At 67.0% G+C, this 11,327-nt stretch overlaps 2 protein-coding genes across 2 annotated transcripts; one reads left to right on the plus strand and one right to left on the minus strand.

Annotated features, from left to right (window-relative positions):
* The first annotated feature begins 62 nt into the window (after window positions 1-62).
* LOC310901344 (uncharacterized protein) lies at window positions 63-2,808 on the plus strand. Its single transcript, XM_083840691.1, has 3 exons — window positions 63-539; window positions 841-1,581; window positions 1,813-2,808. The coding sequence occupies exons 2-3, from the start codon at window positions 842-844 to the stop codon at window positions 2,582-2,584; spliced, it is 1,512 nt and encodes a 503-aa protein (XP_083696817.1). The 5' UTR covers window positions 63-539; window position 841; the 3' UTR covers window positions 2,585-2,808.
* A 1,388-nt stretch (window positions 2,809-4,196) lies between these two features.
* Window positions 4,197-9,373, minus strand: CHPF (chondroitin polymerizing factor). Its single transcript, XM_083840684.1, has 4 exons — window positions 8,919-9,373; window positions 7,224-7,788; window positions 6,777-6,959; window positions 4,197-6,435 (listed from the first exon to the last, which is right to left on the minus strand). The coding sequence occupies exons 1-4, from the start codon at window positions 9,254-9,256 to the stop codon at window positions 5,173-5,175; spliced, it is 2,349 nt and encodes a 782-aa protein (XP_083696810.1). The 5' UTR covers window positions 9,257-9,373; the 3' UTR covers window positions 4,197-5,172.
* Between the last annotated feature and the right edge of the window lie 1,954 nt (window positions 9,374-11,327).

Below are 11,327 nucleotides of genomic sequence, written 5' to 3' on the forward strand. Positions count from 1 at the left end.
AGCTGCCTGCGTGGCTGGGGTGGGTGGGGGGGCGCGGAGGTGTGGGGATCCTCATGCATTCCCCAAAAGAGCTGTGCCTGCTGGCTGCGCACTGGCACCAGAAGCCCGCACGTCGTCTCCGTGGGCCGGAGCACAACGGGTGTGCCGCGGCAGGGCGGGCGCCCCGGCAGCACCCGGCCGGGCTCTATCAGCCCCGTGCAGGCGGTGCCGGGGGGGAGGTCGGGCTCTGCCCACCCCAGGGGCTGCCAAAAGCTCACCGGGAGCCAGGGGGGGCAGAGGGGCTGCGGTGGGTGCTCCCCATGCCGGGGCTGCAGCCCACAGCCCTGCCCGTGGCCAGGGCTCTGCCAGGAGGTGCTGGGCATTGGGGTGCCCCCAGCAGCGGTGCTGGCAGCCCCTGGGCTCCCGGGCGTGTTATCAGGGCCAGGCACGGCCCCTATCGATGAGAGGCCGCTGCTTGCTTTCCCCGGCACTGCGCTCCCACGGGGCCGCCAGCCGTCTGCTCCTCTGTCACCCGTCCCCCAGCTGGGGGCACGGCGCAGGTGAGGTCGGGGACACCACGGTGGGGCCCTCGGGGTGCTGGTGGAGCCCAGAGGTGGGAGGTGGAGGGTGGGGTCTGGGCTGGAGGCGGGGGCGAAGTGGGGAAAATCCACGGTGCTGTGGGGAGCAGGGCTCTCCTGCCTCCTCCTGGCCCTGCTCTGTCCCCCTGGGCAATCCTGCGGCACAGGGAGGGGACAGGGGGAGGCCGGAGGTGGCCCTGTGGTGGTGTGCCAGCACCGGCAGAGGTCCCCTTGGGGTCTTTGGGTCCCCTGCCGCCATGTCCTGACCCAGCCGCCCCTGCAGGATGTCCCCCCAGAAGGCCACCCTCATCCACACCAAGGCGGTGACGGGCAGCTCGTGCTGCGCCCTGCCCTGCAGCGAGGACGTGTCGGAGGAGCTGAGCGAGGAGGAGAGCGGGATCGCGCGGCGAGCCCAGCGCGCGGCGCTGGAGGTGCTGGAGGACGCGCTGAGGAAGGACCGGGTGCTGATGAAGAACCTGAAGGACGTGGTGGTGCTGGCCGGGGAGGGCCAGGGGGGCGAGGGCTGGGTGGAGCGCTACGCCATGCTCACCAAGAAGCTGCTGCGCAGCCTCGTCTCGCAGCTCCAGCAGGCGGCTTTCCGCAAAAACCCCCGCAGGGCCAGGTCCTACGCCTACGTCAAGAAGAACGCCTGGGACCGCACCATCTACCTGTGCCCCCTCTTCTGGCAGGCCCCCGGCGAGCTGGAGAAGGACTCGCAGCCCGGGACGCTCATCCACGAGGCATCGCACTTCCTGGGCTTGCACGACATCACCTACGCCACTGCCAGCTTTCGGGCCGGAGGCGGCGGCGCGGCGATATGGACCGACCGCCGCGTGCCCCTCTTCGAGTCCCTGCGGAAGGCGCTGCTCAACGCCAACAGCATCGAGTACGAGTTCGAGATCGTGCTGAGGCACCGGCAGCCCTACCGGGGCGGACGCTACGCCTGCTGCGGGGAGACGGCCAGGAACTCCGTCTGCGAGAACGCCCTGCCCCACGGGGGGCTCTCCTGCGGGACCCCCGAGAGGTGAGCGCGGCCCCGGGGTGGGCACTGCCAGCAGCGGGGTGACGTGGTGGCGGGGGACACGGGGGGCGGCGGGGCGGGAAACGCTTCCTGGGCTCCCCCAGCCCCACATCCCACCCCAGCCAGGGGCCAGGTCCCTATATCCCGCGGGTTTTGCTGCGCGGGCACCTTTACGCGCTGGGTGGGCCCGGCTGAAGCTGCCCCCAAGCTGACGGCCCCGCTGTCTCGCCCCAGCCCAGCACCCAGCCGCAGCACCATCGGGGACACGGTGCGGCTGTCCCTGCTGCCCGCCCGGGACGCCATGCGGAGCTGCCTGCGGGACATGCGGCGAGCGGCGGAGGCCACGGAGCGGTGCCACCGGGCGGCGGCGGTGGCCAACGTCACCGGCGGGGCGCTGGGGGCGGCGGGGGGGGCCACGGCCATGGCGGGGCTGCTGCTGGCCCCCGCGGCGCTGGGCACCGCGCTGCTGCTGTCGGCCGTGGGCTTCGGCGTCTCGCTGGTCGGGAGCCTCGTCGGTGCCACCGCCACCGTCAGCGACAGCCTCGGGTGCCTGGCGAGGAAGGAGGGGGTGGAGGCGCTGCTGGAGGAGTTCGGGGAGCAGGCGGAGGTGTTCACGGGCAGCCGGGAGCACGTGGAGAGGGCGCGGAGGCTGCTGGAGGTGCTGGGGAAGGACGAGAGCCTGGACGTCATCCTGGGGGTGTTCAGGGTGGTGACAGGGCTGGGGCGCAGCGTCCTCAACGGCAGCAGCGTGGCCAAGGCCAGCGCGGCGCTGGCTGGGGCCAGCCGCGCCGTGAGCCTCGCCGGGACGGCCACGCAGCTCCTCCTCGGCCTCTCCTTGGCCCTGGACATCTTTTTTGTCACCAAGGACTCGGCTCACCTGTCCCGCGGCGCGCGGGCAGAGCTGGCGGGGAGCATCCGCGCGGCGGCCTGCGTGCTGGAGAGGGAGTTCGGCGTCATCGACGAGTTCTGCCAGAAAATAAACCTCATCTTGGAGGAGCAGGAGTGAGGCCGGGCGGAAGGAAAGGCCGAGCCTCACACGTGGCCGCCCCTGGACGGCTGCCAGCGAGGCGATGGGATGCGCCCCGGGGGCCCTCTGACGGCACGGAGCCCAGGGCGAGCTGCTTTCACCTGCCCCTGTCCTGCTCCCGGGGCCGGCCCCAAACCTGGTGCCGTGGCCCCAGGGCCCCCATCCACGGGCCAGGCTGCCAATAAACTCTTCCAGAAGCGCCACAAGAAGCGTAATTTGTTCATTCTTTCGCTCGAGCAGGGGGTGGTTCGCTGGTTTGGGTAGCGCAAAGCTTTAAGTACGCAAACAGCTCTAACTCAGTCTGGGTAAGCAGCAAGGAGACGAGAGCGGCTCTATCTAGACCGCCTTGCCACGACGAGACGACAGTCCACGATTTCTTTTTGCAGCCAACTTCGTTTGACGCTAGTTTGCTTTACATTAGCATCGGATACTCTTCCAACGTGTGATCAAACTAGGCTCCTGGGTCTGCTCTCGGGAGAATAAATGTATCTGTAACGCACCTGCACCCGCCTCGCTCCCTTCTGTCCCAGATTCGCATTTAAAGGGAATTAAGGATGTGCTCGGGGAAGATCAGAAATAGAAATATTTGGGGCGAGCTAATGGTTAGCATCCGAACTGTAACACCCGTGCATTTAAACACATGCGTTCCTACGCCTGGTTACAAGGAAGGAGCAGGGACACGTGTATAGCTGAGATATCTTTCTTCGGGCAAGGACTGCCATACAGCCCTGGGGATTTCCGAGGGTTTTGCTGAGCACTTGTTAACTAAAAGTAAGCACTTTTAGTTAATTTTCTGGGGGATTTCTCTTTGATATGGGAATTCCGTGACCAAGTGCTGAAAGCAGCTGCCCCATGAAGTGTGCTTGCTGCAGCGAGCGTGCCCACGCCGGGGACCACGAGCAGCCCCACTGCCCACCCCATGCGATGTTGGGAAGCAGACTGGGGAGCAAAAAGGGGTGGAGAGGGCAGGCCAAGCAGTGCTGATTCACCATGGCTCTCAGATGGGGTTTCTGGCCCGGGAGCTCCCTTGGAGCAGGTCCTGGGAGGGCAGAGCAGGGCTGGACCCCGCTGTGCACCCACTGCACATCTCCGTGCCGCGCACGCCTGGCCGCTGCCATAAGGTGGGCTCCTGGTCCTGCGCTGCTCGCACAGCCCTCCTGTGGGAACAGAGCACATGGGAGCCATCAAAATCCTTTTTAACGCTGTCTCAGTGAAGGCCTGAAAGCCAGCCCTGTGGGAATTTAGGGCAGCAGGGACGCCACAGCACAGCCCGAGCTCCGCACCCCTGGGTCCAACGCCAGCCCCGTGCCCCCAGCGCTGCCCCCCAGGCACTGCCAGCAGCTGCTGACAGCAGGGCAGCCCCGGGGACCGCGGGCAGCGCGGGGGGTGCCGGGCTCCTGCTGCTCACGGGGGCGTTTCCGAGGGGTTGCTTGGCCTCACGCAAAAGCAAAGCCAGAGCTGTCTCATCCCAGCTGAGGTGCTGCACGCAGCCTCGGAACGAAATACATAACCCCTCACCCCGCACGGTGTGCCCGAGCCCCTCTCACACGCAGCAGCAGTGCCCCAGGGAAGAACCAGCCGGAGGCAGGTGTTCATCTCTCCATTTTATTAGTGTAAACACCCCCCACCCCCTCTCCCCGCTATTAAATACAAACCAGGAGCACAGAGCAGCTCCTCAGTCGCTTTCTCCTTAGGAGATGCGCAGCCGAACCGCCCCTGGAGCCCCTCGGCCCGGGGAGCACAGTGGGGGCCCGGGGGGCGGCAGGGGGGCAGCACGGCCTGCGGGCACGTCCCCGAGGGCAGGGACGGCTCCTGTTGGAGGGCTGCGACCTCCGTTGTCCTATGGATACTGCGAAGGCCGAGGCGGCCCGGGTCAGGGTTCCCATGGGGAGCAGCTCACGGTACACGAACACGGCAGGAGCACTCCCTGCGCCCCCGGGGGCCGCAGCTCCCCCCCCCGCCCCAGCAGCCAGGGGCGCTCAGGCAGCCGTCTCCCTGTCAAGTGGCATACGCTAAAACCAACCTCGTTATTGCTTTTTTTTGGGGAGGTCAGTCCCACTGTTCAGGGCTGCAAGGGCACAGGGAGGCAGCCCTCCCCGCAGCACAGGGCCGACGCTCCAGTCCCTTCTGCTGTAGGGTGCCGGGAGAGCCGAATGAGCACCAGGAACAGCCCTGCATTGTGGGGGGGGAAAGGGGAGACGTGTGTGGGATCTGCCCCAGCCCCGGCTGGTCCCCCACAGCAGCCACAGCCCCGCGGTGGGGTCTCAGTGTCCTCCAGCAGCCGGAGGTGGAGCAGTTCACAGGACAAAGCAAGGGGCAGCACGGCTCCGCTCCTCCCCGCCGGGCCGGCGGCGAGCGAGGCAGCGGCCGGCACCGCTTGGGGTGAGGACGCGGGGGTCCCAGAGCTCAGCTCGGCTCACCCCATGCTGGCAGACTCCAGCCCTGCCCGGGCAGCACCGAGGCCGATCTCCACAGCCGCAGTGGAAGGAGGAAGACAGATTTTGGGCAGCAGGTCAGGCGGGGCGGGCAGGCAGGCTGGGCAGGGCCAGCCCCTCCGCGCCCCGGGCTCAGGTGCTGTTCCCCTGCTCCTGCTCGAAGAGCACCATGGCGAGCTGGGAGCGGGACCCGACGCCCTCCAGGCTGCTCTGCACGCAGCGGTGGTAGATCTCCTCGCTGAGCCGCGGGTTGCAGGCCTGGTGCCGGTAGCGCTGCAGCAGGGCAGGCTCCACGGCCCGGAAGACGTGCAGGTTGGAGTACTTGATGAACATGTCGTAGATGTCCAGGGTTTCCAGGATGTCTTCGTTCTCCTGCACGTCGCTGGCCATGCGGGTGCGCGCCGCCATGTAGTCGGCGTTGTAGAAGCAGGCCTCGTGGAAGACGTCGCGGTCGAAGCGCCCCGCGTCCCGCAGCAGGTCCAGCGCGGGGGGCGGCACCTGGTTGTGGTAGGCGATGGCGGGGTTGTAGCCCTGGAAGTGGATGGGGAAGAAGACCTGCCAGTTGTTGATGGTGTTCATCCGGCAGCGGTTCAGGAAGTCGATGGTGACCTCCGTGCCCACGCCCGCCACGAAGAACAGCGTGTCCACGGGGTGCTTCTTGGAGATGATGTCCATGACCTTGATCTGGGAGGGGGCGTCCGTCTTCACGCTGATCCAGGGGATCTTCACCTCGGCGTACTTGCGCTCGTACTCGGTGATCTGCGCCTTCACGGGGGCAAAGATGTCGTTCTGGGTCACCTGCTGGGCCTCGAAGGGGTCGTAGATGAAGAGGAAGGTGAGCACGGCGTTCTCGCTGCTCTCAAAAGCGGCGGCGGCGTAAACCTCCAGGAAGCGCGCGGCGTGGTCGCGGTCGTGGGCCGTGAGCGGCAGGATGACGTTGATGCGGCTGGCCTCCGTCACGTAGGGCATGGGGATGATCTCCACCTCGCTGAGGGGCCGCACCAGGTGCACGCGCTTGGTGACGGAGCGGCTGTGCCCCTTCTGCGTGACCACCTCCACCTGCAGGTCCAGCGTGTACTCCATGCCGCGCGTGGGGTCGAAGCGCCGGTACCCGTTCACCAGCTGCTGCTTGCGGACGTGCAGCACCGGCTGGTACTTGCGGTTCAGCTCCTCCATGGCCGTGGCCACCACGTCGGCCACGTCGGCCAGGTCCGCGCCCTGCAGCTCGCACTTGGGGGAGCCGTCCACGCAGGCGTAGACCTGATCCTCCGTGAAGTAGTCCCAGCGCAGAACCTCGAAGCGGGTTTTGGGCTGGAACGGGGGAGGGATGCCAACGGGCCATGTGGCGCCGTGGTCCCCGTCTGCGGACAGACTGCTGGCGTTCTGGATTTCCAGCTGCAAGGAGAGACGTGGAGGAGTTAGAGCAAAGCATGCACAAAGTGAGCGCACAGCACGCCACCTTCAGCAACAGGATCTGCACCTTGTCCCACCCCGCGCTGCCTTTGCTGGCAGACCTCAGCACCCTGCCAGCTCTAGCACCCTGAATCGCCCCAGCCGCAGGACCCATCCGGACCCAAAGCTGCTCTCCTGACACCGCTGCAGTCACAAAAGCTGAGGTGATCGCACCCCAGAGTGCCTGCAGGTCAGAAAGCCCTCACATTAGACCAGAAAGATGGGTGATGCCAGAAAGCGATGCCAAGAGGAGCCCAGATCCTCCCAGCCAAGCCATGTCTCACCTGGAGCTGCTCAATTTCCAGGTACGTCCTCTCCAGCTCCACCTGGGCAAAGTACTTGTGCAGCCGGTACATCTGGACAGGATCCAGCACAGGGTGGACGGTGAACGCGCTCTGGAAACGGAGGTCGGTCTCCTGCTCAGGGTCCACGTTCTTCCCCAGCTCAAAGTATTGGTAAAGCAGGCCCTGCGTCAGCGAGGGGGGAGAGGTTACGGCCGATCCAGACCCACAGCCCCACCCCACCACATACAAGCACGGCAAGCTCCAAGGAAAGCAGCACACCAGGGCTGGTCCCACGGCCCCGGGAGCCCATGGGGAGCAGGCAGCACCGGCGAGACGCTGCCAGGGGGCTCTGCTCCGTGACAGCAAGGAAAGGGAGAGCAGCAGCCCGTGCCAGGCTGAGGAGGCAGGGATCGGGCTCCCGGAGCCCAGCTCCGCTGCAGGACCTACCTCGTGCTCCTCGGTGCAGCTGACAGCCGTGTGGTCGATGATGCAGCGCCCCAGCCACTCGTCGGGCCGGGAGCTGAGGATGTCGTTGCGGCAGGACTCCAGGTGGGGCTGCAGGCGCAGGAGGAGGCTGCGGGACAGCAGGTACCCGAAGCCCCCGTAGCAGTAGCGCCCGTCGGTGTCCCCGCCGATGAACTCCTCGGGGCGGCCCAGGTAGAGGAGGGTGTCGATGCTGAGGTGTGCGACCAGGCGGTTGATGCGGTGCGCCTCCGTGTAGGTGTCGTCCTGCACCAGGAAGAACCAGTCGAAGTCGTTGACGTGGTGGTCCAGCAGGTACCTGACGGTCTGGTACATGTTCCAGATGGGCCGCTCGTCGCTGTGGGTCACCACCGTCATGCCGTGGGGCACCTTGCGGCCCCGCGTGCCCGTGAAGTACACCAGGCGCTCCAGGCGGTGGGCCAGCGTGCGGTTCACGGCCACCGCCAGCGTGCTCAGCGTGCTCTTGGAGGTCAGCACGCCCACGAAGAGCCGCTGCCGCATCCCCAGCTCCGTGCTGATGTACCGGGTCCTGCGGGAGGGACAGCACCCCTGAGCCGACGGCGCCGGCACCCTGCAGCGCCGGGCAGGCGGCTGCGACGTGGGAGCGGGGCCGGAGCCCAGCTGCTGGCACGGGGAGGGCCCAGCCGCCCCCAGCTGCCGCGCTCACAATGACTTCCAGGTTTAATTCTTCCAGCCGGCCCCGAGGCAGGAAGCAACACCCCCCCCCCGGCTCCCACGCTGCCTCCGCTCACACACTGGCCCCATTCAGCCCCACGGTTCCCCCCCCCCCCCAGTCCGCCCACCCCCTGGCGGGGACAAGGAGGCCCTTTCACCGCCCGCTCCGTGCCATCGGCGGGGTGAGGGCTGGGGACACGCCACCGCAAGGACGCGGCCCTGCTAGGGCTGGGCGTCGTGCAGAGCGTGCTGCGCCCGGCCCCGCAACCTTTGCACCGTGGGGACAAGGTTCCCCAGGGGTGGCGGGCAGGTGGAGGCAGCGGGGGACGGTCACGGGGAAGGGTTATGGGGAAGGGTTATGGGGAAGGGTTATGGGGAGGAGGACACAGGGAAGGGTCATGGGGAAGGGGACACGGGGAGAGGTCATGGGGAAGGGTCATGGGGTAGGGGCCACGGGGAAAGGTTATGGGGAAGGGGCCATGGGGAAGCATCATGGGGAGGGAGACAGGGCAGAGGTCATGGAGAAAGGTTATGGGGAAGGGTCACACGGAAGGGGACACGGGGAAGGGGACACGGGGAAGGGTCATGGGGAGGGGCACACGGGGAAGGGTCACGGGCAAAGGCTATGGGGAAAGGGCCAAGGGGACGGGTCATGGGGAAGGGTCATGGGGAAAGGCCACGGGGAAAGGTTATGGGGAAAAGGCCAAGGGGACGGGTCATGGGGAAGGGGCCACAAGGAAAGGTTATGGGGAAGGAGCTACGGGGAAGGGTCACGGAGAAGGGTCACGGGGAAGGGTCACGGGGAAAGGGGGACACAGGGAAAGGGGGACACAGGGAAAGGTTACGGGGGCGCCGCCGGAGCTGAGGTCCCATGAGGCAGCCCCCCAGCAGCCCCCGGGGAGGTGACGGAGGGGCAGCAGAGCCCCGGCAGGAGGCAGCTCCCCCGCTGCGCACCCCCCGCCGCCCCCCGGCGCCGCCCCGCACCTGACGGCCTTCTTGGCGGCCCTGCCGGGGCTGGGCGGGCGGTAGGGCACGACGCGCGGCTCCCAGCTCTCGGCTCCCAGCCCGGCGGGCACGGCGTTGGGCCTGCGGGCCGCGTTGCCGTTGTGCCGCCCGCCGTCGTGCGGGCCGCCCGCGGGGCCGACGGGGGAACCGGCGGCGGCGGCGGCGTCGGTGCGGGGGCGGGCGTCGGTGCGCGGCGGCGTCCCGCAGGGCTCCTCCACCCAGGTGACGCTGAGCAGGCTGAGCGTGAAGCCCAGCGACACGCCGATGGCCACCGGGCCGGCGGGGCGCAGCACCGACAGCAGCAGCGACAGCCGCATGGCGGGGCCGGGGCCGGGGCCGGGGCCGCGCCGCGCCGGGACGGGACGGGAGCGGAGGGGCGGGGGCGGCTCCCGCGGCCCCGCTGGCGGCGCCGCCGTCCGACGTGTCACCCCCGCGCCCCGCCCCGCGCGTCACCGCCGCCCGCCGCCAATGGCAGGCGCCCGCGGGGAGCGCGTCACGGAGCGGAGGGGGGGGGGAGAGGGGACGGGGGGTTGCTAGGAGACCGCGCTGCCGCGGGGCACGGCCTGGGGGGGGCGGGCCTGGGGGGGGCCGCGGCCGCGCCGCGGGGTGGCAGGGTGGCGGTGACACAGTCACACGGTCACAGAGTCACCTCGGCCGGAAGGGACCTCCAACATCCCCCAGCCCAGCCTCCGAGCTAACACTAACAGGTCCCCCACTAAGCCCTGTCACTAAGCTCCACATCGAAACGTCTCCTAAAGACCTCCAGGGATGGCGACTCAACCACTTCCCTGGGCAGCCCATCCCAGTGCCTAACAACCCTTTGGGTAAAGAAGTTCTTCCTAATGTCCCGCCTCACCACCTAACGTCCCACCTCACCACCTAACGTCCCACCTCACCACCTCATGTCCCACCTCACCACCTCATGTCCCACCTCACCACCTCATGTCCCACCTCACCACCTCATGTCCCACCTCACCACCTCATGTCCCACCTCACCAGGCACGTAGGAGAACAGACCAACCCTCACCTCGCCACAGCCTCCTTTAAGTTACCTATGGAGAGCGATAAGGCCGCCCCTGAGCCTCCTCTTCTCCAGGCTGAACAAGCCCATCGCCCAAGTTCAGCTCCTTTTCACGGGCCTTGCTCTCGTGAATAGCTAGCACGAGGCAGAGGCAGTCACACGGAGAGCAGCTGAACAAAGAGCACATCAAAAATACAAACAGCGGGAGCACGATGGCACCGGGAGATGCCAAGAGGGAAGAGATGCAGAAACGAGCAGAGATTTTCCATGGAAAAAGGCCAGAAAGCAAGCGTGGTCGTAAACAGCCAGAGTCGCCTTTGTTTTCTATACACAAGGAAACGCAATAGAAATAGATATATTTGATTTCCCTCCCAGATTAAAATAGTTGATATCAGTTGCCTTACACGAACCCAGATAATTTTACACTTGTGATGGGAAAACGGGGCGGGGGGGGTTCATTCTGAAAGTGCTGCTGCTGATCGGGGCTTGCAGGCAGACACAGGTAGGGATCGGGAGCACGAAGCCTTCCACAAACAGGACGGAGTTAGGAAAGCTGGATGGAGACAAAGCCGCGGGCAAAGCAAGGCTCGTGCCTGCTGGCAAGTCCTGGGGCAGCCTCCCCTGCCCTCGCAGCCCTTCCGGCCGTGCCCTCCCTGCCGCTCCAGGCTCCGTCTGTCCCCGCGCACCGGGCAGTGGCCGAGGCAAGGGCCCCAGGCATGGCCCCGAGGAGCTCCCGGGGGGGGAAGCAGCCCCCAGGCAGCTTTGCCGTTCCTCTGGCAGCCCCTCCGCAGCCCCCGCCAGCTGCAGCTCCGCGCTTTGTCTCGGGCTGGCGCGGGGCTGCAGGGGGCTGCCAGGGAACGGCTGTCGCTGCCAAGAGCCTGCTCCCTGCCAGGAGGGGCCGTGCCCGGGGGTCTCAGAGCCGCAGCCGGGAGATGCAAGCCCAGGGGGGTTCCGTCCCTGCAGAGCCCCGTGCCCTCCCATTTACCCGCTGTGCCTGCCTCCTCCGGGCTCTTGCAGGGGGGAGCAGCCTCCGGATGTGCAGCTAACTAACCCGCTTTGTTAAACCCCCCGTGTGCCAAATTCCCCATGGCCCTGGGCCAGGCCGCCTCGTGCTGCAGGGCCGTGTGTGCCCCGCACCTACCTTGCACGCCGACAGTGTGTCTTCCCCTGCATGCCTGAGGTACTGTACCCCTGCAGTTTTCACACCTGACCCCTGCACTGTGCCCCCTGTGCTCAGCACCGCTCTGTCCCCTTTGCACGGTGCCTAGGGCCCACAGCCCTTGCAGCCACCTCCCACCAGTCATAGAATCAGAGAATGGGTTGGGTTGGAAGGGACCTTAAAGACCACCCAGTTCCAACCCCCTGCT

Source organism: Anser anser, assembly GCF_964211835.1.
Source record: "Anser anser genome assembly, chromosome: 6".
NCBI lineage: Eukaryota > Metazoa > Chordata > Aves > Anseriformes > Anatidae > Anser > Anser anser.

Excerpts from the sequence above, each read along its gene's own strand:
- CHPF (XM_083840684.1), bottom strand. The coding sequence starts at position 9,256 with ATGCGGCTGTCGCTGCTGCTGTCGGTGCTGCGCCCCGCCGGCCCGGTG. Across the intron at positions 6,960-7,223 it reads GCTGCACCGAGGAGCACGAG|GGCCTGCTTTACCAATACTT; the intron begins GTAGGTCCTGCA and ends TCGCTGACGCAG. Across the intron at positions 6,436-6,776 it reads TGGAAATTGAGCAGCTCCAG|CTGGAAATCCAGAACGCCAG; the intron begins GTGAGACATGGC and ends CTCTCCTTGCAG.
- LOC310901344 (XM_083840691.1), top strand. The coding sequence starts at position 842 with ATGTCCCCCCAGAAGGCCACCCTCATCCACACCAAGGCGGTGACGGGC. Across the intron at positions 1,582-1,812 it reads TCCTGCGGGACCCCCGAGAG|CCCAGCACCCAGCCGCAGCA; the intron begins GTGAGCGCGGCC and ends GTCTCGCCCCAG.